At 45.0% G+C, this 26,229-nt stretch overlaps 1 protein-coding gene across 1 annotated transcript in view; it reads right to left on the bottom strand.

The window, feature by feature from the left end:
* The window catches only part of rpap2 (RNA polymerase II associated protein 2), a 152,415-nt gene that overhangs the window by 110,498 nt on the left and 15,688 nt on the right, over nucleotides 1-26,229 (bottom strand). The window contains exons 4-8 of the mRNA XM_072510486.1: nucleotides 24,656-24,721; nucleotides 13,637-13,725; nucleotides 13,208-13,240; nucleotides 6,413-7,442; nucleotides 3,224-3,318 (exon numbers count right to left, since the gene is read on the bottom strand). Coding sequence (XP_072366587.1) covers nucleotides 3,224-3,318; nucleotides 6,413-7,442; nucleotides 13,208-13,240; nucleotides 13,637-13,725; nucleotides 24,656-24,721 — 1,313 coding nt within the window. The remainder of the gene's footprint in view (nucleotides 1-3,223; nucleotides 3,319-6,412; nucleotides 7,443-13,207; nucleotides 13,241-13,636; nucleotides 13,726-24,655; nucleotides 24,722-26,229) is intronic.

Raw genomic sequence — 26,229 nt, 5'->3', positions numbered from 1 at the left:
GGTGAGTTACTAGTCGCAGGGTGCCTAGCCTCTGCCTGCTTTTGTGGCCATGGTATTTATATGGCTAGTCCAGGATGATGATAGTAGGGGGTTCAGTGATGGCAATGCCATTGAATGTCAAGGGGTGAAGGTCAGGTTCTCTCTCATTGGAGATAGTGACTACCTGGACTTGCGAATGTTATTTGCCATTTGTCAGTTCAAGTAGTTAGAATAGGAGGTCGTGAACACCAACAGAAACACCCATGTGACCTCATTGTCACGGGAATAGAGGCCCAGGTCAATATTTATTGAAGTAAAGAGCAAGTCTTCATATCTGGACATAAAGGAGGCAGCTAGTCTTTCTACGCAAAGACTCTTAGACTCTCAAAGTCAGCCAGGCAGAGAAATTTGGGAAAGAAAACCAAAAAGAGGTGCTTCAATGCCAAGCAAAGGGAAAGGACTGTTTCTGTGTTAACTACCAGGCATAGTGCTGGGAAGGATGGATTCCCTGTCTGAACAGTCCAAGGAGTTTCCAGAGTTTCTTGCTACTGGACGTCCATATCTCAGAATGTAGAGTGAAGGGACTTTGTTTTAAATGGATTCTGGAAGACCTTTCATGATGGGGCAGGAAGAAGAGAGCTTGTTCAATTGCTGGGAGGACTTTGAGACAAAGCTACATATCTGCTGAGAGTGTGAAGTAACCTTTAAATGTGGTGTGGGGTTTTGGGTTGTATTAATAAATCTTTTTTTTAAATTTAGAGTACCCAATTCTTTTTTTGTTCCATTAAGGGGCAATTTAGCGTAGCCAATCCACTTATTTTGAACACCTTTTTGGGTTGTGGTGGTGAGACCCACGCAGACACGGGGAGAATGTGCAAACTCCACACGGAAAGTGACCCAGGGCCGGGATCGAACCCGGGTCCTCAGTGCCGTGAGGCAGCAGTGATAACCACTGCGCCGTTTAACTAGTGTCTTCTAAATAATGTTTCAGTGGTGTTGATTTTAGCTTGTTTGTTAGAGCAAAAGTCTATGGTGTTCGGGCCGGAAAGTGGAGCTGAGTCCACAAAAGATCAGCCATGATCTCATTGAATGGTGGAGCAGGCTCGAGGGGCCAGATGGCCTACTCCTGCTCCTAGTTCTTATGTTAGCGCTGCGGGGGGTGCCCCGCAAACCACGTTCATATGTTTTGGTCCTGTCCAAAGCTGGAAGGGTATTGGAGCGAGGTTTTCAGGGTAATTTCGAAGGCAGTACATGTGAGGCTTGAGCCGGGTCCTCTGGAGGCCATATTCGAGGTATCGGATCGGCCGGGGTTGGAAGTTGGTGCGGAGGCAGATGTTGCAGCCTTCGCCTCGCTGATCGCCCGAAGGCGGATCCTGTCGGGGTGGAGGTCAGTCTGGAAATCTGATTTCCATTGCTCTCTGGGAAATTCATGTCTCATTTTACAAGTTATCGGTTTCTGTGGAGGATGTGACATTGGATCTGCGCTCTGCTCGAGCTTGCAACCATTTCCTGGAAATTATTCCGGTAAGTAAACTGGAACTTTCCAAAGTCTCCAATTCTAGTTCAGATTCAGAGACATTCGCAGAGGGTCCACCGGAGTTGCGGAATTGCCCATCAGAAGTTTAAATTTCCCTGACAATTCCCACATAGATCAGCGTGTCAGGATTTTCACCCCAAAGCACATCTCTGGTTGTATGAACAGTCTCTGATGATCCAAAGACTGAAAGATTTTGGACAGTTTCACATTTTGCGCAATCGGTAAATCGGGCAAAGACTGCGAGCAATATTTCACCCATTTTGAAAAGTGTGTTCTCGAGGGTTGCTGCTCAAACCATTTGCATATCTCCAAATGCAAAATTTGCTAAAAGCCGACACAAATCAGAAAACATGTTAAAACTTAATTTGTTTTTAAATTTGCTATTAAAAATTAGTGATACATTTTAAGGGTGGTAACTAGGTACATGGTTAATTCAGTTGAAAATTAGATAATGAAGAAGAAATAAGCATTTTTAATCAGTTTGAATGCAAGTAACACAATTTTAAATGATCAGAATGTCTAAAAATATATAGAACAAATATTGGGTACTGTAGTTTTAATAAATTCAAAAAAAATTACATCCAGAAGCTTTTACAAGTTTCTATTAGTGGTCTTGCGCCCCAAAAGCTTAGTTTAGTTTTTAGACTTTTAGAGCCTCCTCAAAGACCTGCAAATAATTAATGGAAACTCCCGATGGAGATTCATTCATCCTGGGGTGTGGCCAGGGCTTGCATCTACTGCAATGTTTTTTTAATATAAACTAGTTCAAAAGGTTGTGGAAACATGAATCACATTGAACATAACTTGCCTAGAAAATAGTGCTTAAAGATTTCATGATCTTTCACATCAGTCACACCAACTTCTGCCTAATTACGCTGAAAAACAGCACCAAAAAGAAGCAACTCCAGGCTATTGCCCCTTTCGTAGATTTCATAAAATTTACAGTGCAGAAGGAGGCAATTCAGCCCGTTGAGTCTCCATCGGCCCTGGGAAATAACACCCTACTTAAGCCCACACCTCCACCCTATCCCCGTAACCCAGTAACCCCAGCCAACACTTTTGGACACTAAGGGGTAGTTTAGCATGGCCAATCCACCTAACCTGCACATCTCTGGACTGTTGGAGGAAACCGGAGCACCCGGAGGAAACCCATGCAGACACGGGGAGTGCATGCAGACTCCACACAGACAGTGACCGAGCCGGGAATCGAACCTGGGACCTTGGAGCTGTGAGGCAACAGTGCTACCAACTGTAGGAAAACCATTAATTTCAGGGGGGAAAAAAAAGTTCAGACATAAAAAATTACAAGTTGTGACCTGTTACAGGAAAGATCTAAGATTTAATGTAAACTTTTGTTAAATGGCATATTATTTATATTGATACATATAAAAAGTGCAAAATTGTATGCTGTTCCTGTGAAAACACCAGTCAAATTATGCAATAGCATCTTGAAAAATTAAATGTAGAGATCCAAATAGAAAACTCAAGTGACATAAATATTTTTAAATGTCATTCACTAATGTATTTTCATTCCCATGCATCCTGCTGTTTTTCCCCCAAAAAGTAATTCTTCAAGAATGAGATTAGAAAGTTAACTTGCAAGTAATTCATAGTAGTTCTTCTATATTAATGTAATTACTGAGAAGTGAAGAGACCATGGAATCTAGGTGGGTGTTAATAAAGATGTATCAATAGTATTATACTTACACTTTATTAAGTCTATCCAGCACAATACCTTTGCGGATTTGGTGCTGCGCGGCAAAATCTAACAATGGAAGAACTGGATTCTCCTCTTCATTTCCCTAAATTCCAAACAAAAATACGACTTAGTTTAATTTTATTGTTGAATCAATTTAGTTGAAGTTTTGGCACTACAGTGAGTCAACACACACCCTTTCACTTTTGGAATCAGATTTCAAATCCAGACTAGAAAAATTGAATGATTTTTTAAAAAATCCTACAGACTGAATTATATGGTCAAACTTTTCATGTACTGTATACCGATTGATAATTATACCAATGTTGGAGACTAGAGGAAGGTGCAACTCAAAAATAGGCTTGGATGTTCAGCTTAGATATCAGAAAAAAAATGTTGTGATCGAGTGTGTGTGTTACTGGACCACAGGCAGTTGTTGCAAATACCTAGTTCATAATTCATATGTTTTAGAATATAATTTTTAGCTTTGGGAATTAAAGTTTTAACTGTAGATAAATGGGGGCATCTTGGTTTAAAAACCATAAACACAACTTTGATATAAATGCAACTCAAACAAACAAACAAATTATGGTTAAAAGCCAACCTATGTTTATTTTCAAGAGCATAGTGTTAGAAACTTGAACACTGAACAATGATGACCCATTTCTGAACCTCCTGGTACAACCAGGGAGTCAAATCACTTAACAAGTCTTGGAGGGGATTATAAGAGACAAGATTTATAATCTAGATAGGAATAATATGATCAGGGATAGTCAGCATGGCTTTGTGAAGGGTAGGTCATGTCTCACAAACCTTATCGAGTTCTTTGAGAAGGTGACTGAACAGGTAGACGAGGGTAGAGCAGTTGATGTGGTGTATATGGATTTCAGCAAAGCGTTTGATAAGGTTCCCCACGGTAGGCTATTGCAGAAAATACGGAGGCTGGGGATTGAGGGTGATTTAGAGATGTGGATCAGAAATTGGCTAGCTGAAAGAAGACAGAGGGTGGCGGTTGATGGGAAATGTTCAGAATGGAGTTCAGTCACAAGTGGAGTACCACAAGGATCTGTTCTGGGGCCGTTGTTGTTTGTCATTTTTATCAATGACCTAGAGGAAGGCGCAGAAGGGTGGGTGAGTAAATTTGCAGACGATACTAAAGTCGGTGGTGTTGTCGATAGTGTGGAAGGATGTAGCAGGTTACAGAGGGATATAGATAAGCTGCAGAGCTGGGCTGAGAGGTGGCAAATGGAGTTTAATGTAGAGAAGTGTGAGGTGATTCACTTTGGAAGGAATAACAGGAATGCGGAATATTTGGCTAATGGTAAAGTTCTTGAAAGTGTGGATGAGCAGAGGGATCTAGGTGTCCATGTACATAGATCCCTGAAAGTTGCCACCCAGGTTGATAGGGTTGTGAAGAAGGCCTATGGAGCGTTAGCCTTTATTGGTAGAGCGATTGAGTTCCGGAGTCAGGAGGTCATGTTGCAGCTGTACAGAACTCTGGTACGGCCGCATTTGGAGTATTGCGTACAGTTCTGGTCACCGCATTATAGGAAGGACGTGGAGGCTTTGAAGCGGGTGCAGAGGAGATTTACCAGGATGTTGCCTGGTATGGAGGGAAAATCTTATGACGAAAGGTTGATGGACTTGAGGTTGTTTTCGTTGGAGAGAAGAAGGTTAAGAGGAGACTTAATAGAGGCATACAAAATGATCAGGGGGTTGGATAGGGTAGACAGTGAGAGCCTTCTCCCGCGGATGGAAATGACTGGCACGAGGGGGCATAGCTTTAAACTGAGGGGTAATAGATATAGGACAGAGGTCAGAGGTAGGTTCTTTACGCAGAGAGTAGTGAGGCCGTGGAATGCCCTACCTGCTACAGTAGTGAACGCGCCAACATTGAAGGCATTTAAAAGTTTATTGGATAAACATATGGATGATAATGGCATAGTGTAGGTTAGATGGCTTTTGTTTCGGTGCACATCGTGGGCCGAAGGGCCTGTACTGTGCTGTATTGTTCTATGTTCTAACTCAACAGAAACAGCTAACATTCTAGGAAAGAGAACGGAAAACCTCCATTAGAGACATAATTTTTAATATGTATTGCAGAATCAAAAAGAGTTGTGGTGAAGGTAAAATAATTGCTTTGTATTTCTGTTTGACAGCATTCAAAGCATGCCACACTGCCATACAGGTGAGCTGTGAAGGTAGACAAAGAACCAACAGGAGATCAACAGGTTAATCAGGTCTGCGTTTCAGCAGAGAAAATACTAACTTTATTATTTGCTGCATGGAATGCAGGTGAGGCTCCAGCTCAGTTTGTATTTTGAGAGGCAAAAAGCAGCTGCAAGATTTTCCTGGTTTGCAGCTCGAGGAAGGTGCCTACAGTGGTTCACACTCAGCCTTGCGGCACAAAGGAATCAACAGAGTTAGGTTGGAAGCTGTGAGAAGGATTTTGGGTACCTGCTGGCAACCAGAACAAGGAGCTGAGGCTTCCATAGCAATGGGGTCTTAAGGGAAAAGTTGGAGGGTTGCTGAGCCAAAATGCTGATAGAAATACCCCTCATAAAATGTTACCCCAGAAAGGAAAATAAAAGTGAATTCCGGATGATTGTGGCATACTTTTGGGTTTGTCCCTACAGAAATGAATGAAGCGACAAGATTCTTGTAATGTACAAGGGGTTTCTTGGGGCCTTGGGGGGGGGGATAAAAAATCAGAACTAAGTTCATAGTATAAGTATTTATAAACTGTAGTGTTAAGTTAATAGTGCTTGCTTTGTTTGATTCTTGAATACAATAAAGCATGTTTATATTTAATTTATTTAAAAATGAAATTTATGTGGTGTTGTTCTCGAAGTTAATTATACGGGGTGTTCATATTTATTTTTAAACATCAATAGTCCCTAATAGGATCAATATATAGTGAAGAGAAATTTTTGATTTAATCGACTTCTGGTTGCAAGTAGTTACCAGATTTATCATTTCTCGTCATCCTCTTCTACTCTTCAGATTGTAATGCAAAATTCTTTCCAATCATGAAATTAAAAAGTACAAAAAACTTCAACAAGCCAGTCAAGTTCCAGAATATGGCAAACCTTTCAAAGTAGGTTATTAAAATTCACTCCCTGGTACTGAGGATAATTTTAGGATATGTCATTTTATGACTTTACTAAAAAATATTGCAGCGTTCAGAGTGTATGACTTACCAGTACATAATTTATGGATTGAGAATTTTCATCACAATTACTTTCAGCATCCTCAGGCAAAACATACTGTCCCTTATAAAACTCTCTGACCTTCAAATGAAGAAATTCAGATTCCTGTTTTATTTCTTCAAGATTTGGTAATGGTCTTGCAGTGCCCTCTGGCCTGCCAACTTGAACACCTTTGGGCAAGCCATTTTTATTGTTTCCAGCATTTTCATTAGAGTTGGTGATTTCAACCACTTCCAGATTGTCCAGGTCATCTTCATCAAGTTCTTCTTGCTCAGTTGTGCAAGATGTTCGACTTGGCCAATTAGTTGGTATTTTTGTGCATTTTAAATTGGAACCATAAAGAAATCTTAATGTCTCGTCTGTATTCCATTCACTTAGTGTTTGTCTTAATAGGTCCAGTGCATTACTTTTGACATCAGACAGTTCAGCTGCTGAAACACATCTACCCGAATTAGAATGGCTTGATTGTTTTGTTTTTTCTATCAGCATCTTCAGTGCTGCAGCACCCTTCCTGCTTAGACCTCGAGTTGTAAAGCTTTTATCTGCCACAATCTTTTCATTATCTTTTATTTCTGTCAAACTAGTCACGGGGGAGAGGTTTTTCTCTGATGTCACAGAGCACTTTTCTTTTGGCACAAGGGTCAGTTGTTCAGTTTCGACACTTTGGGACAATCTGGGACTTGATATCTCAGTACTATTAACATGGCATTTTTTCAATTGATGTGCAGTATTTTCTACTTCGTGATCCATTTCTAAATGTTTTGATGCAGGTACCATTTTCTTTGGTTTTGTAGCTCGGTCTCGTTGCTGTTTTTTGAAGAGTTTCTGCTTTGTAGTTTTTAAATTACGCTTTTCACCAAAAAGGATGGTGGAAACAAACGCTTGATCAGAGTCACTGCTATTGCTTTCGCTTGAGGTGGAGGAGGTAGATGCATGCTGATCTTCCATAAAGGGTAGATTATCAACATCTGAAACCTGGAAGCTTGAACTTTGAAATATCACTTCTTCTCCAGCACTACCTCTACAAGAGGAGGATAAATTATTGTAAATAACAATAAAACAAGTTTCAATCTGACAGCCATAGAAAAGATTTTCTAGTCATACTTTGCTAGTCGGATCTCATAACATTAACATCTGCTTTAAGTAAGCAGGACAGACTGGTCAGAGTATAAATGTTGTAATGAGTTTATCCTTCATTCCACTTCCCAACTGAATCTCCACACTTTTCTTCAGGTCTCTGAAGTGGTCTGTAAATCTTACCCAACCTTTGTTGGAGATCTTGCAACAACTCATTACTCAATCCTATTGGTGGTTTAAACATTTTGGAGGCTTTAGCTGGTGATTGTATATCTGGGTCAGTTGCTTCCCTTAAAACGTGGAGGAATTCTGAACAGACAGTACCACCCCAATCATGCACATGGTCATAGGCCCTCCCCTCTAATGACAAGAACCTGAAAACGGGGGAAGAAAGTTGCTTGCATCTGCCATAGTTGTACTTTCTTAGCCTCTGTCCAAAAGCAGTAGCCAGAGGGTCTCCAAAAAAAACCTTATATCTATTTAGTGCTGTTTATATGGGCAGCATGGTGGCACAGTGGTTAGCACTGCTGCCTCACAGCTCCAGAGACCCGGGTTCAATTCCCGGCTTCGGGTGACTGTCTTTGTGGAGTTTCCACTTTCTCCCCGTGTCTGCAGGGATTTCCTCTGGGTGCTCCGGTTTCCTCACACAGTCCAAAGATGTGCAGGTTAGGTGGATTGGCCGTGCTAAATTGTCCCTTAGTGTCCAAAAGGTCAAGTAGGGTTACTGGGATAGCGTGGAGGCATGGGCTTAAATAGGGTGCTCTTTCCAAGGGCTGGTGCAGACTCGATGGGCTGAACAGCCTCCTTCTGCACTGTAGGGATTCTATGATTCGATATGGTAAAACATCACAAGGTGATCCACAGGAGTATTGTCAAACAAAATGCAACTCTGAGCACCTTAACTCAGAGGATGAAAGGCTCGCTCACAGAAGGCGGCTGTTACAGAACATATCAAAAGGAGGTAAAAGGAGTGAATTCCACAGCTTAGGATCTCAGCAGAAGACATTGCTACTCATGGTGAAATAATTACAATTGTGAATGCAGATAAGGCCAAAATTGGAGGGTGCAAATGTCCCACGGGGTTGGATGAGATTAAAAGATTTGGAAATAATGATAAGAATTCAAAATTTCACCTGTGAAAGAGTTCTTGCCTGTTGCAACATCCTACAAGTCTCGAGCAAGAGTCATGAAACATCTGTCCAATGCCGACTCTCAATTTTTAGAAACACTACTTTAGGTAACCTCAGTGAACCATTCAAGGTACAGTCTCCTTTTGATGTCTTATTCATTTGTGATACTACAGCAAGACTGATGTAGAACCAGAACAAATAGCTCTGGGGGAAAACCCAAGAGGAGGGAAAGCAAGGGGAGGGAGGTTCACATTGGCTGACATTTTTCCCTACATTACAACAGTGGCTACCAGCATACACGTCTTTTAAAGCACTTTGGATATCCTGTCCTCATGAAAAGATTTATTTATAAAAAAATATATTTTTATTCTCCTCCTTTTTCACATTTTCATCAAATTTACTCCCACCAACAAATAATCAACAGTAACAAATACAATGGCAATCCCCTGGCCAGCAATCCCTTCATCCCACCAACCCCCAACTTTTTAAATACAAACACCAAAGAAATAGAATCAGGAATCCACCATCACCCCATACATAATCACCAACAACATATACACTCCAACCCTCCCCCCCCCCCCCCCCACTCAATGTTTGATGTCATCCAATTCTTGAAAATGCATAATAAACAAAGACTATGAAATGTAGAACCCTTCCATCCTTCCCCTCAACTCGAACTTCACTTTCTCGAGTGTTGAGAACTCCAGCAGATCCCCCTGCCACGTCAGGGCATAGGGTGGGGAAGCTGACCTCCACCCCAACAGGTGATTCGGGCGATCAACGAGGCGAAGGCTAAGAAATCTGCCTCCGCACCCGCTTCCAACCCCGGCCGATCCGATACCCCGAATATGGCTTCAAGGGGATCTGGTGAGAGTTTCACATGTGCCACCTTCGAGATTACCCTGAAAACCTCCCTCAAATACGCCTCCAGTTTTTGACAGGACTAAAACATATGAATGTGATTTGCGGGGGTCCCCCAAACATCCTCTGCCCCCTCAAAGAGTCAGCTCATCCTCGTCTTTGTGAGGTGCGCCCTATACACCACCTTCAGCTGTATCAGCCCCAACCTCGCGCACAAAGTTGAAGCATTCACCCTCTTGAGCACCTCACACCACAACCCCTCCTCCACACCCTCCCCCAACTCTTCCTCCCACTTAATCTTAATCCCCTCCAGCGATGCCTTATCTCCTCCCAGAATCACCCCATAAATCACCGATACCACCCTCTCCACTCCCCCTGTTGTCAGCACCTCTTCCAACAGTGTGGGGGCCAGCGCCACCGGAAAGCTCTGTATCTCCTTGCTGGCGAAATCTTTGAGTTGCACATACCTAAACATCTCCCCCTGCCCTAACCCATATTTCGTCCCCAGCTCCTCCAGTTCCACAAACCGGCCCCCTAAAAACAAATTCTTTAGTCCCTAACTCCCCTCTCCTCTCATCTCATCTCCGAAAACTCCCATCCTACTTCCCTGGCTCAAATCTATGATTCCTCCGAATCGGCATTTCCCTTGGCTCCGCCCCCAGCCTAAAGTGCTGGCGCAATTGCCTCCAGATTTTCAATACGGCTACTACCACCGGACTCCTTGAATATTTCCCAGGGGCCAACGGGAGCGACGCGGATGCCAATGCCCTCAGCCCCGACGCCCTGCACAAACTCTCCTCCACTCTAACCCACTGGAAGTCCCCCCTCTAACCGAACTCCTCACCTTCTCCGCATTTGCCACCCAGTAGTAATACAGTAAGTTTGGGAGACCCAATCCCCCTGACTGCCGTCTTCTCTGCAACAGCACCTTCCTAATCCTGGCCGCCCATATAAATAAGGTAATCATCTTTTCAACTTCCTTAAAAAATGTTTTTGGCAGAAAGATCGGCAGCACTGAAAAATAAACAAAAACCGCGGCAACACATTCATCTTAATTGCCTGTACCCGACCTGCCAGCGACAGAGGAAGACCATCCCACCTTGCCAAATCCGCTCCCACCATACTAGTTATATTGTACTAGTTATATTATTACCCCCTCAATCCCATGCACCCCCAAATATCTAAAGTGGGTCACCGCCCTACGGAATGGTAGCCGCTCCCACCACTGCCCCCACCCGAGACACCACAAAATATTCACTTTTGTCTAAATTTAGCTTATACCCCGAAAAAGACGCAGCCATCCGAAGCAGCTGCAATATACCACCCATTGACGCGCTTGGTTCCCGATACATACGTCTGCATACAAAGTCCGCATACAAAGAAACCCTATGTTCCACCCCCGCACTAACCTTCTCCACACCTCCGAACTCCTCAATGCGATGGCCAAAGGCTCAACCGCAAGTGCAAACAACAGGGGGACATGGGGCATCCCTGCCTGGTCCCTTGGTGCAGAGCAAAATACCCCAAATTAATGTTACTCGTGCAGACTCTTGCCCTCGGCTCCCTATACAGCAGTCTTACCCACTCTACAAATCGTGGCACAGTCCCAAACCGATCCAGAACCGCCATCAAATACCCCCACTCTACCTGGTCAAACTCCTTCTCGGCATCCAACGCCACTATCTGTCTCCCTCCCCTCTTTCGGTAACCACGTTCAATACCCTCCTAATGTTCGAAAAGAGCTGCCTTTTAAAAAAAATTTAGAGTGGCCAATTTATTTTTTCCAATTAAGCGGCAATTTAGCGTGGCCAATCCACCTACCCTGCACATCTTGGGTTGTGGGCGCGAAACCCACACAAACACGGGGAGAACGTTCAAACTCCACACGGATTGTGACCCAGAGCCGGGATCGAACCTGGGACCTCGGCGCCGTGAGGCTGCAGTGCTAACCACTGCACCACCGTGCTGCCCTGAAAACAGCTGCTTCCCCTTCACAAACCCATCTGATCTTCCCCTATCACCTTCGGGAGACACTCCTCCAACCTACCCGCCAATACCTTTGCCAACACCTTTGCATCCACGTTCAAGAGTGATATGGGCCTATACGACCCACACTCTGTCGGATCCTTATCCTTCGTGAGCAACAGGGAAATCAATGCCTGCCCCAACGTCTGTGGCAACACCCCGTTCCCTATCGCCTCCTGAAACATCCTTACCATCAGCAGCGCCAACCTATCTCTAAATTTCTTGTAGTACTCCACCGGAAATCCATCCGGCTCTGCTATCTTTCCTGACTGCATCCATCCAATGGCATCCTTTATCTCCTGCTCCATCATCGCCCCCTCCAATGTGGCCCCATCCTCCTACCCCAACCTCAGGTGTTCCAAATCATCCAGGAATTCCTGCATTTCCCAATCCTCCCCGGTGGCTTCGACCTATACAACCTCTCATAAAGCTCCTCAAATATCTTATGAATCTGGTCCGGAGCCACCACCAATTTCCCTGTCCTATCCCACACCTGAACAATTTCCCTTGCCGCTGTACCCCACCGAAGTTGGCCTTCTCTCCATACTCATAGACTGCTCCCCTTGCCCGCCTCAGTTGGCGCACCGCCTTCCTTGTGGACAGCCGATCAAAGCTCGTCTGCAACTTCTTCCTCTTTTCCAACAGTGCTGGATCCCCATCTTCTGCATACCTCCTGTCTACATCCAACATCTCATCTATTACCTTTGTCACTTCACCATCTTCATGAAAAGGTTTATATAGCGCTCAAGTTATTTTTTAAAATAATATTCCACAGAGTCAATTGTTGTTTTAGGTGAGAACACTTTTACAAAATTTAAATATTAAACAAATTACCAATAACACTAACCCTACTTAGCACTGTTTGCAACTGTCTTGATTGGGTATCAACTACCTTCCTCCATTTAAGTCAAGTTTATCTTTAGCTAAATATACAATATACAGACAAATGCGCCATCTTCTGGTCAATCTTTTTAAAGAACAGCTTTAAAGAACAGCTTTAAAAATCTCAAATATCTCTCATCACTTCTCTTTTTTAGTAAATTTAGAGTACCAAATATTTTTTTTCCAATTAAGGGGCAATTTTAGTATGGCCAATCAACCTAACCTGCACATCTTTGGGTTGTGAGGGTGAAACCCACGCAGACACGGGGAGAATGTGCAAACCCCACATGGACAGTGATCCAGGGGCAGGATCGAACCTGGTCCCCAGCGCCATAGGCAGCAGAGCCAATCACTACGCCACCATGCCACCCCACTTTTCTACAAAATTAATGCATATAAATTCATTTTTTGTTTTATCTCTCACTTTTCATGCATAAAAGGAACAAAGGCAGGAAGTACAAGATCAATGCCTAAATCTCTTAAACAAATGGCGGCAATGATCAACCTTAAAAGATAGATAACAAAGACAAAGTATTGAGTATAGATAAATTAAAACATCACAACAGTGAGCAAAGTATAAACAAATTGCATCACTCGCACTATCCCCATGCATTGTCAACACAGCTCAATGACTGAATTTTGACATGGTTTCCGATTAATAAATAGTCAAACCATTTTAAGAGTGCATTGTGCGATGTGTAGCAAATCAGATGCAAAGGTTTTCCTGAACTTGCTCATTCGTGATATTAAATGCAAAACATAAAGAAACTTCCATTGCACTCCACGAAACCTTAATATCACCATTGCATACCTCTGTTCCTTTAATATCCGGCATGTTGAAGATCTACAAAACAAAAGACAACCATTTTCATACATTAAAATAAATATGATCAGATATTTTCCGATTTCTTACACCAGCCACACTTGAGCCTCTCCACTAACAGCAGTGCCCAAACTCACCAGAGAAGACCATAATTTCCTTGATTAAGGCTGGATTTCAACCAGTATTCCAAGGGAAAAGGGCAAAGAGGTCATTCACAGCCCCATCTGGTCACCCGTGGTTTCTCTTTTTATTGACCAAGCACAATATATTACACTCACAATTTTATTAAATGGTAAATTTAAAATGCAGATTAGCTACATTTCCATTTTTACACTTTCTAAAAGCTAGTACTAAAAGTTCAAATGAAAAAATATATGGATAGTAAATACAAATCATAAATTTAGAACAAATATTCACCTTTCTTGTTCTCGTGACCATAATGGATTCTTTGGAATCTGAGCTTCTAAATATTTGGAAGCTTTGTAACAAGAATTGCTGCAAAAACACTGTTAAAACAATCGAAGATTTAAAATTGTGTTCATATGTACAGAAATCGTATTTTATTAAATTTAAACATTGAATATTGAACTTTTCCAAATTGTATGACTTTTTCCTTAAATTTGTGTCCCTTCCCTGGTTCATGACTGTAACTTGCAATTTTATATGATTTTACAGGCACCAACTTTCAGCTTGTACCTTGTCCAAGCATGAGTAAGTTATTGGACTACTGAGAGCTGCAGAGCCAAAACAGAACCTTTTTAGCTAGTCAGTGAATGGTAAACAATATTGGATTGGATTTGTTTATTGTTACGTGTACTGAGGTGCAGTGAAAAGTATTTTTCTGCGAGCAGCTCAACAGATCATTAAGTCCATGAGAAGAAAAGGGAATAAAAGAAAATACATTGTAGCCACCTAAATTGGCCAACTCCCGATTTAAAATGGCGAACGGCAAAGGCTGATGGGAAAGTCAGCCAACATAGACAGAAACCAGCAGCTGCAGGTTTGCTGTGTATTTACCTCTGCAAAGGCCAGACAACATCGATACCAGCGACCATCAGCATAACAAAGTAGCCATCTGCATACTGATGAGCAATCCCCGGGAACAATAAGTAACACTTTGGACACACAAAGCAAAGCCAGACTCCTCGGCGCCAGCAGGAGCCAACACAAAGGAGGTGAATGAGCACCTCAAGACCACCCATCGATCAGGGAACCGCTCCAGTATTGGAGAAAATCAAACCAAGCGATTGGGACAAAGTCCAATCACTTGGGACCAGGTACAGGGACCTCCCCGAAAGGCGGGAAGCCCCGGGGGACTATAAGTGTTGAGCCCCAAGTTCAAAATCGCTCGCTTCACTCTTCACCTCTTCTTCCTGGTCACCCAGGAACACGAACCAACATTGACCGTGACCGGTGCAGTGATCGCCGAAAGCCCGTAAGTCTTAATTCAACGCTCGCTACGAGATAGGCGCTCCTAGCTACCAATCCGTACCAACATCGAATCCCGCAGACTCAGAACCCGAACGAAAGGCCATTTGTTCCCCTGACCTGGTGGGCCAGTCCGAAGTTAAGTATAGGCCTGTTAGTTGTAGAAGTAGCTTAGACGTAAAATTTGTGCATGAGTAGCGATTACTGTGTATAATAAATGTGCTTTGATTTAAATCTTACTAATCGGTGTATTGGGTTATTGATCATTACTCGGACTTGAACCTCGTGGCGGTATCATAAAGATACCTGGCGACTCGAGAGCAAAGGTAATAAAACAGAGCAATTGAACCAAGGAGAAAGTTAGCAACAACATAATAGGGCAACACAACATATACAATGTAACTACATAAGCACTGGCATCGGATGTGGTGTTAATGAGGTCAGTCCATAAGAGGGTCATTTAGGAGTCTGGTGACAGTGGGGAAGAAGCTGTTTTTGAGTCTGTTCGTGCGTGTTCTCAGACTTCTGTATCTCCTGCCCGATGGAAGAAGTTGGAAGAGTGAGTAAGCCGGGTGGGAGGGATCTTTGATTATGCTGCCCGCTTTCCCCAGGCAGCGGGAGGTGTAGATGGAGTCAATGGATGGGAGGCAGGTTCGTGTGATGGACTGGGCGATGTTCACGACTCTCTGAAGTTTCTTGCGGTCCTGGGCCAAGCAGTTGCCATACCAGGCTGTGATGCAGCCCGATAGGATGCTTTCTATGGTGCACCTGTAAAAGTTGGTAAGGGTTAATGTGGACATGCCAAATTTCCTTAGTTTCCTGCGGAAGTATAGGCGCTGTTGTGCTTTCTTGGTGGTAGCTTCGACGTGGGTGGACCAGGACAGATTTTTGGAGATGTGCACCCCTAGGAATTTGAAACTGCTAACCATCTCCACCTCGGCCCTGTTGATGCTGACAGGGGTGTGTACAGTACTTTGCTTCCTGAAGTCAATTACCAGCTCTTTAGTTTTGCTGGCATTGAGGGAGAGATTGTTGTCGCTACACCACTCCACTAGGTTCTCTATCTCCCTCCTGTATTTTGACTTGTCGTTATTCGAGATCTGGCCCACTATGGTCGTATTGTCAGCAAACTTGTAGATGGAGTTGGAACCAAGTTTTGCCATGCAGTCGTGTGTGTACAGGGAGTAGAGTAGGGGGCTAGGTACGCAGCCTTGTGGGGCGCCGGTGTTGAGGACTATTGTGGAGGAGGTTCATTCTTACTGATTGTGGTCTGTTGGTCAGAAAATCGAGGATCCAGTTGGAGTGGGGAGCCAAATCCGAGGTTTTGGAGCTTTGATATGAGCTTGGCTGGGATTATGGTGTTGAAGGCGGAGCTGTAGTCAATAAATAGAAGTCTGACTTCCGGGTGCGGCGATGACCAGCTAAGTCGCACGTTTCGGCAGCTCCCGGTGAAACGGACTTTTGGGCTCTTAATAGGAGCCCCAACGGCAATTTTAGCGGCTAAAAACACTGTGCGGTAAACCAGAAGGGAATTCCCCCTGGACACAGATGGAAAAAGGAGAGGAAAGTGGCCGGATTGCGGAGGATCCTCTAGAGCAGCGGCAAGGAAAGCAAGCACAAAGCAAGATGGCGTCGGAAGGTGGCCGTCTAGTATGGGGCCCTGACCAACAAGAGTTCCTGTGGCGCTGTGTGGAAGAACTTAAAAAGGAGATGAAGAAGGAGCTGCTGGCCCCAATATTACAGGCGATTGAAGGGCTAAAGGAGGAACAAAAGACCCAGGAGCAGGAGCTTCGGGTCGTGAAGGCAAAGGCCGCTGATAATGAAGACGAAATACAGGGCCTGGTGGTGAAGACAAAGGTGCATGAGGCACAACACAAAAGGTGTGTGGAAAGGCTGGAGGTGTTGGAGAATAATGTGAGGAGGAAGAATTTAAGGATTCTTGGTCTTCCCGAAGGTGCGGAGGGGGCGGACGTCGGGGCATATGTGAGCACGATGCTTCACTCGTTAATGGGATCGGAGGCCCCGACGGGCCCATTGGAGGTGGAGGGAGCTTATCGAGTTATGACGCGAAGACCGAGGGCTGGAGAAATACCTCGAGCCATAGTGGTGAGATTTCTCCGATATAATGACAGAGAGATGGTCCTCAGATGGGCGAAGAAAACTCGGAACAGTAGGTGGGAGAACGCGGTGATCCGCGTATATCAAGATTGGAGTGCGGAGGTGGCGAGAAGGAGGGCGAGTCTCAATCGGGCCAAGGCGGTACTTCACAAAAGGGAGGTCAAATTTGGAATGTTGCAACCGGCAAGACTGTGGGTCACACACCAAGGGAAGCACCACTACTTTGAGACGGCAGAAGAGGCGTGGACATTTATTGTGGAGGAGCAGCTGGAATAGGCGAACCAGAAAAAGAACCTTTGGGACAAAGTGGTGGTGTGATTACGTGGGGTGAAGGGGGGGAAAAAGGGGGAAGGGATGATTTCTCAAGTTAATCTTGCGACCCTGTAACTTTTCTCTCTTCCCCATGTCGTGGGGGAGGGGGTGGGGGGGGGGATGAGGAATTGTGGGCGCCGGCCATTAGGGGTGGGGCCAAGTGGGAAACGCGGGCTTTGTTCCCGCGCTATGGTAATCATGGCGGGAACAGGGAAGCAGGGGGCCTCGCACAGTGGGGGCCGAGGTCACGGGGGGAAGCCGAGGTCAGCCAGAGTTTGCTGACTTCTGGGAGCAACATGGGGGGGTGCAATTACGCTAGAAGAGGATCTAGCGGGGGGAGATTAACTGGGTTGCTGCTGCTGGGGAGAAGGGGGAGCTGGTATGGGGTGGGGAGGTCGAGGCGGGAGGGCGCTGTCGGGGGGAGATACAGCTACGTGGGAACCGGGTGAGGAGCTGGATTAAAAAAGGGGATGGCTAGTCGACAAGGAGGGGGGGTAAAGAGCTCCCCAACCCGGCTGATCACGTGGAACGCGAGAGGGCTGAACGGGCCGATTAAAAGGGCACGGGTACTCACACACCTAAAGAAATTAAAGGCAGATGTGGTTATGTTGCAGGAGACGCATTTGAAACTGATAGACCAGGTCAGACTACGCAAAGGATGGGTGGGGCAGGTGTTTCATTCGGGGTTAGACGCAAAGAACAGGGGGTGGCTATATTAGTGGGGAAACGGGTACTGTTTGAGGCAAAGACCATAGTGGCGGATAGCGGGGGTAGATAAGTGATGGTGAGTGGCAGATTGCAAGGGGAGGCAGTGGTTCTAGTGAACGTATATGCCCCGAACTGGGATGATGCCAATTTTATCAGGCGAATGTTGGGACGTATCCCGGACCTAGAGGCGTGAAAGTTGGTAATGGGGGGGGGGGGGGGGGGGGGGGGGGGAGACTTTAATACGGTGCTGGACCCAGGGCTGGACAGATCGAGGTCCAGGACCGGGAGGAGGCCGGCTGCAGCTAGGGTGCCCAAGGACTTTATGACCAGATGGGAGGAGTAGACCCGTGGAGATTTAGCAGGCCTAGGAGTGAGGAGTTCTCGTTTTTCTCCTATGTCCATAAAGTATATTCACGGATAGACTTTTTTGTATTGGGAAGGGCGCTGATCCCGAAGGTGACAGGGACGGAGTACACGGCAATAGCTATCTCGGACCACGCTCCACATTGGGTGGACCTGGAGATAGGGGAGGAAAAAGAACAGCACCCGCCCTGGAGAATGGACATGGGACTATTGGCAGATGAGGGGGTATGTTTAAGGGTGAGGGGGTGTATTGAAAGGTACTTGGAGCTTAATGACAATGGGGAGGTTCAGGTCGGAGTGGTCTGGGAGGCGTTGAAGGCAGTGGTTAGAGGGGAGCTGATATCTATTAGGGCACATAAAGGAAAGCAGGAGGATAGGGAAAGGGAGCGGTTGTTGAAAGAACTTCTGAGGGTGGACAGACAATATGCGGAGGCACCGGAGGAGGGACTGTACAGGGAAAGGCAAAGGCTACATGTAGAATTTGACTTGTTGACTACGGGTAATGCAGAGGCACAATGGAGGAAGGCACAAGGTGTACAGTATGGGGAGAAGGCGAGCCGGTTGCTGGCCCACCAACTGAGGAAGAGGGGAGCAGCGAGGGAGATAGGGGGGTGAGAGACGAGGAGGGAGAGATGGAGCGGGGAGCGAGAGATGGAGCGGGGAGCGGAGAGAGTGAATGGGGTGTTCAAGGTATTCTACGAAAGATTATATAAAGCTCAGCCCCCGGAAGGGAAGGAGAGAATGATGTGCTTTCTGGATCAGCTGGAATTCCCTAAGGTGGAGGAGCAGGAGAGGGCGGGACTGGGAGCACAGATTGAGATGGAGGAGGTAGTGAAAGGGATTGGGAGCATGCAGGCGGGGAAGGCCCCGGGACCAGAAGGATTCCCGGTGGAATTTTATAGGAAGTATATGGACTTGCTGGCCCCGCTTCTGACGAGAACCTTTAATGAGGCTAGGGAAAGGGGGCAGTTGCCCCCGACTATGTCAGAGGCAAAGATATCGCTCCTCCTAAAGAAGGAAAAAGACCCGCTGCAATGCGGGCCCTATAGGCCCATTTCTCTTTTAAATGTGGATGCTAAGATTCTGGCCAAGGTAATGGCGACGAGGATAGAGGACTGGGGGTGGTACATGAGGACCAGACTGGGTTTGTGAAGGGGAGACAGCTGAACACGAACATACGGAGGCTGCTAGGGGTAATGATGATGCCCCCGCCAGAGGGGGAAGCGGAGATAGTGGTGGCGATGGATGCCGAGAAAGCATTTGATAGAGTGGAGTGGGATTATCTGCGGGAGGTGCTGAGGAGATTTGGCTTTGGAGATGGATATATCGGATGGGCACAGCTGCTGTATAGGGCACCGATGGCGAGTGTGGTTACGAATGGACGGGGGTCTGATTATTTCCGGCTTTACAGAGGGACGAGGCAGGGATGTCCCCTGTCTCCGTTATTGTTTGCACTGGCGATTGAGCCCCTGGCCATAGCACTGAGGGGTTCCAGGAAGTGGAGGGGAGTGTTTAGGGGAGAAGAAGAACACTGGGTATCTCTGTATGCGGATGATTTGTTGTTGTATGTGGCGGACCCGGTGGAGGGGATGCCAGAGATAATGCGAATACTTGGGGAGTTTGGGGATTTTTCGGGGTATAAATTGAACATGGGGAAAAGTGAGTTGTTTGTGGTGCATCTGGGGGAGCAGAGCAGGGAAATAGAGGATTTACTGCTGAGGAAGGTAACAAGAGACTTCCGATACTTGGGGATTCAGATAGCCAAGAATTGGGGAACCTTGCACCGGCTTAATTTAACACGATTGGTGGAACAGATGGAGGAGGACTTCAAGAGATGGGACATGGTGTCCCTGTCACTGGCGGGTAGGGTGCAGGCGGTTAAAATGGTGGTTCTCCCGAGATTCCTCTTTGTGTTTCAGTGCCTCCCGGTGATGGTCACTAAGGCTTTTTTTAAGAGAATTGAGAAAAGCATTATGAGTTTTGTGTGGGCCGGGAAGACCCCGAGAGTGAGGAGGGGGTTCTTGCAGCGTAGTAGGGATAGGGGCGGGGGGGTTGGCACTACCGAGCCTAAATGATTATTACTGGGCCGCCAATATTTCAATGGTGTGTATGTGGATGGGAGAAGGGGAGGGAGCGGCGTGGAAGAGATTGGAGAGGGCGTCCTGCAAGGGGACCAGCTTACAAGCAATGGTGACGGCACCGTTGCCGTTCTCCCCGAAGAAATACACTACAAGCCCGGTGGTGGTGGCAACATTAAAAATTTGGGGGCAGTGGAGACGGCATGGGGGAAGGACGGGAGCCTCGGTGCGGTCCCCGATAAGAAATAACCATAGGTTTGTTCCGGGGAGAATGGATGGGGGATTTGGAGCATGGCAAAGAGCTGGGGTAGTACAATTGAGAGATCTGTTCGTAGATGGGACGTTTGCGAGTCTGGGAGCACTGACGGAAAAATATGGGTTGCCCCAAGGGAATGCATTTCGGTATATGCAACTGAGGGCTTTTGCGAGGCAACAGGTGAGGGAATTCCCGCAGCTCCCGACGCAGGAGGTGCAGGATAGAGTGATCTCAGAGACATGGGTGGGGGATGGTAGGGTGTCGGACATATACAGGGAAATGAGGGACGAGGGGGAGATCATGGTAGATGAGCTGAAAGGGAAATGGGAAGAAGAGTTGGAGGAGGAGATTGAGGAGGGGCTGTGGGCTGATGCCCTACGTAGGGTAAACTCGTCGTCCTCGTGTGCCAGGCTAAGCCTGATACAATTCAAGGTTCTACACAGGGCGCATATGACTGGAGCACGGCTCAGTAAATTTTTCGGGGTAGAGGATAAGTGTGGGAGATGCTCGAGAAGCCCAGCGAATCACACCCACGTGTTCTGGTCATGTCCGGCATTACAGGGGTTCTGGGTGGGGGTGGCGAAGGTGCTTTCGAAGGTGGTGAGGATCCGGGCGGGCTCTTAGGGATGTCATTGTATATGTATAGACATTTGTTATAAGTAATGTATATTGGACTGTTGGATTGTATCTTTGGAGAGTAACTATTTTTGACAAGGCAGTTGCCATTTAGTTTTGTTTTTGTTTCTGTTTATATATTATTTATTTACTTGTTTAAAACTGGCCACTGTTATTTATATTGCTTTATTGTTGTTTAAAAGAAAAACTATGTACTGTTATGTTTGGCCAAAAAATCTTGAATAAAATATATTTTTTTTAAAATAGAAGTCTAATGTAGGAGTCCTTGTTTTCGAGATGCTCTAGGGATGAGTGTAGGGCCAGGGAAATGGTGACTGATAGACCAAGCTGTCCCACTCTACTGTTTTCAAATATTAAAGTTATTCAATAGGATTTGTCATCCTTTATTCCCTCACTCCAGTGGTTATAAACAGTGAACTTGTTTGGTAGAGGAGTTTGACCATAATTAATAGGTTATGAATTGTAGAATGTTGGGAACAGTTCCGACTTCTTTCTCTAGAATATTCAACTCTGCTGTCAACAGATCCATGTCTTGTGGACTCATTGGAAGACAACATAGAACCGAGGTTAAAAACAATGGCCATTGCGATGCACTTTTCCCGCCAGCAGTGCACCCCTGCCCACGGGTTTCCTGGCGGCATGGGTTGGCTTCAAATGGGAAATCCCATTGACAAGTGGTGGGAAGATAGAATCCTGCCGCCAGCAAACAGCGCGCCACGGAGAACCCAACGGCTGGGGGACCAGAGAATCCAGCCCAACGACCATCAACTTAAACAAAAATTAGACTTCCGGTGACGGCGGGCAGGAGGAAGCCGCACACTGGAGGGCTCCCGCTCGGGAATATAAATTTTGGGGTTTTAGCGCCCAGTCCCAGGGGAAACGGAGGCTGAAAAAGCTGTAAGAAGGCACAGGGAGGAGAAATGTCCAAGCTTGGAGAAAAAACGGCCGTGAAAAAGGGGGTTAATGAAAGTCCGCCGGTGAGTGGAAATGTTAGCGCAGGAGCTGCAAGGAAAGCGGAGGCTGGAGCATCAGGGGAGGCCGCATCGCTCACAGCAGAAGAAATGACCAAAGTGATGGTTGTGGAACAAACAGTTCACAAAGCACATGGATGTGATGAAGAAGGAGATGGGGGCGGTATTGAAAGTGCTGGTGGAGGAGGCGATTGCCCCGGTGAGGGTGGCGGTGTCAAGCGCAGCAGCAGAGGTGCGGGAGCAAGGTGAGACACTGAATGAAGTGGAAGATGTATTATCACAGCACAGTGATCAACTCACCTCGATGGGGATGGAGTTGCAGAAGGTGCCAGAGACCAACAAGGGTCTGCGAGCCAAAATGGAAGACCTGGAAAACAGATCCAGGCAGCAGAATCTGAGGATCGTGGGTCTGCCCGAAGGGGTGGAAGGCCCGAGGCCGACGGAGTATTTTGCCACGATGTTGGCAAAGCTATTGGGGGAGGGGGACAATCCCTCTCGATACGAACTGAATCGGGCTCATCGGTCGTGGAGGCCTATACCAAAGGCGAGTGAGCCGTCAAGATTAGTAACTGTGTGCTATTACAAATACTGCAGTTCATTGACTGGGCCAATTCTGCAATAGGCAAATAGTATAGAATGACGAATTTGATTGCGTGGAAACATCTAATGTGGACTAATGTCTAATGTGTACGGATAGTCCAAAGACGTGCAGGTTAGGTGGACTGGCCATGCTAAATTGGCCCTTAACGTCCAAAGATGTGTAAGTTAGGTCATGGTTAGGTTATGGGGTTGCCGGGGGCGGGGGGGGGGGGGGGGGGGGGGTTGGCGGCGGCTAGGTAGGGTGCCCTTCGGAGGGTCGGTGCAGACTCAAAGGGCTGAATGGCCTCTTTCTGCACTGTGGGAATTCTATGATTCTGTGACTGCCCAGATCAAAAATTAATACCTTTATCTGTGCTTTTTAAGAATGTCAATCACAAATTGAATCTGCTTCTCAAGGAAAACATAACTTGAATAGTTGTGGATCAGTTTTATTTCCTATTAGCAATTGGTACCCTTCCAATCTGCCTCTAAAAAGTTACGGGTGAACCACATTTGTGTGGGATTGAAACCACATACAGGCTAAAACAGGTAAGGACAACAGATTTCCTTTGCTGAAAGGAAATTAGTGAATAAGTTGGGGTTTTATGACAGATTTTGTGATCACTTAAAAAAATCAGTGTTATATTTCCAGATTTTTTTAATACCAAATTCAAATTCTCAAACTCCCATGATGGATCTGAGCACATTTCTTGTGAATAATTAGCCAAATCTCTGGATTACTAGCCCAGTAACAGCAGGAATGTTTATTTAATGATAGAAGTATTCATGTGTGCCATTCGTGATAATACAATAGATTATTGATTTATTCAGGTGCTAATTGAATGCACAGCTAAAGAATGAAATTATTAAAAGTGTTTTGACTGTGAGAATACAGTCATTGTTTCAGATAATGAATTAACTATTCAACTCTATGGGCCACTGTCCGTGTGGAGTTTGCACATTCGCACCGTCTCTGCGTGGGTTTCACCCCCACAACCCAAAGATGTGAAAGGTAGGTGGATTGGCCACACTAAATTGCCCCTTAATTGGAAAAAATTAATTGGGTACTCTAATATTATTTTTAAAAACTATTGAACTCTAGTCTTGACTATGGAAATTTAGACATTGTTTCAGTGAATGTTTCATATAATGAATTGACTGTTGTATTTCAGTGTATTCAGCAATAAGAATGTATCAAATAATTAGTTACAGCAAGGTCTACGGCCAGCGGTGATGTGAGGAACCTATTTTCATGAGAGTGTGCATGTGACGCTGAGCTAGCTTTGATGGACACCAGTCAATCTTAAGTAATGGTCAATGTTTGATTCATAAATCATCCTCTAAGTAACAGATATCAATTTGAACAAACCAGGATGTCGCAGCTGAAAATTAGAAACCAATGAGAGTAAATGAGGGGTTAGACCAGAGATAAGAATTCCCTTAAAGTAGGACCTCATGGTCGAGGTCTTTGTTCCTGAATTCTTGAATCATCTATCTGTTCATTTTTGGGTTTAAAGTGATTTCTTTATGCTTTTATGTTTAATGCTTTTTTATTGCCATGTGTTTGCCCCTTTTGGTATTGTTTGATATTTTGTTTCTAAATATTGATTCAGTTCTTATTCAAGTGTATTCAAGTCAATGTTTAGCAATAAAGTTGTATTTTTGACAGCTCCAATCAACTGGACTAGCGGCTCTCATTAGAAGGCAAAATAAGAGTCCCAACACAATATCAGTAATATTTATTACAATTAACTTTCTTAGGACTGCAAGCATGTTTCTTTTTAGGAGTTCTGACTATATACGTTACTTTCACTTTGGTGTAGTTGAAACAATGTTGGGAAAAAAATCATCCAGTGTTCATTCCATGTAAGGTGCAAACCCAACTTTCATGCATAGAACTCGGGGGGGGGGGGATATAAAAAAACATTCCCTCTACACAAATATTAAATTCTTGAAACAAACAAAATTAATTTTGAAAAATTCTTGCCTTTCTTTCAGTAATGTCATAAACCCGATTGGTACTGGTAGATATTTTGTATTGCTGTTTAGGTACCTAAAAGGAATAAATATATTTCTTTAAATTCATGGGTACATCAATATCTACAATAGTTCTGCCAAATAGCTTAGTTGGTTAATACAAATAACAGCCATGTTATATAGAGCAAGGAGGTCTCAAATTCAATCTAACCTTAGGTGGTGCTGTGAATGTCCTTAAAGCCCCTCAACGAGGAGGGGGTGGGCAGCCAAAGTTCTCACTCTTGATTGCTAACGAACAATCTCAATTGGAGCAGACAGATGTAGGGTAATGGCAGGATTTGTTTCAATGTTGTGTCTTTACAGTCAAATGGTCTAATCACGATAACCTTGTATGTTCCAGACATACTAACATGGCTGATTTAGCAGAATATACTTACTGCTCTTAGAACTATAACACAGCAAGGAGTTGATGCCTTCAAGAGAAAGGTCTGGGGCGGGGGGGGGGGGGGGGGGGGGGGGGGGGAGAGAAGAAGAAGAGAGAGAGAGAGAGAGAGGGGAGCGAGAGAGGTGGCAAGGTTGTTGGGGAACAAGACGAAGAAAACAACTTGGACACTTTTTTTATATAGTGCTCTTCCCATCTGCAGGGGGGGGGGGAAATGTATAAATACATATCTTGTTAGACAAGACCACAACATGCCAGTCACCTAATGTCACCACCTCACCTACATCAGTGAAGTATGATATATCCCATGCCTCTTACAGCATTTATATTCACTTCAATGGGGCCAATACCATGTACTGGCCTCAGAAGCAATGTGAATTGAATGGGCATTGGGAAGATTTCCACTCACAATGTATAAAACAATATTGTCTATTGTCCCTCTGGTGATCAAGTTACATCCGATCTGCTTTCAAGTGACTCAAAAGAGGTGAAGAATTGGATGGAGGTGCTCAAAGATACACAAAGACCCTCAATGTAACAGATCGTGAGAAATTGAAGAAAATAAATTCTTCAAGAGACGGGGAAAAGAGAAAGGAAAAAAGGTACTTGGACAAAAGAATGGTACAGGCATGAGCAACCTCTGTTTGAAGGAGAAAAATTACAGATTTTCTAGTGTCCCCACTAACAGAGAACTTTAAGGAGAAGCAGATTAGAGCAGTTTAAATTCTGAAGGGTTTTATAGGATAAGTAAAGAGAAAACATTTGGAATCAGTAACTAGAGGGGAGATAGGAATTTTTTGTTTAAAAATTGCAAACTTGTTAAGGACACACTGCCTAAAAGTTGTTGTGGAAGTAGATTCAACAGCAACTTTCACAAGGAAATTGGATATATATACTGGGGAAAAAGTACTATTAATGTGGCAATGGGGAAAGAGCAGAATGGGACGAATTCTGATAGCTCCTATATGATGGGCCATACAGCTACCTCCTTCTGTGTTTTAATTAAGGTGAAGTAGTCCATACCTTTTTAACCAGAGCAAATGATTCCAAACTAGCATTATGCACATCTAGAATAATTAACAATTACAACTTAAAAAAAATATTCTTGGTCAGCCCAAAAGGGTTCACTTTTTTTTTTTTAA

The sequence above is a fragment of the Scyliorhinus torazame genome, chromosome 7 (genome assembly GCF_047496885.1).
Source record: "Scyliorhinus torazame isolate Kashiwa2021f chromosome 7, sScyTor2.1, whole genome shotgun sequence".
In the NCBI taxonomy this organism is placed as follows: Eukaryota; Metazoa; Chordata; class Chondrichthyes; order Carcharhiniformes; family Scyliorhinidae; genus Scyliorhinus; species Scyliorhinus torazame.
The sequence above is the reverse complement of the archived record's forward strand: the minus strand, read 5'-3'. Positions and strand labels throughout refer to the sequence as shown.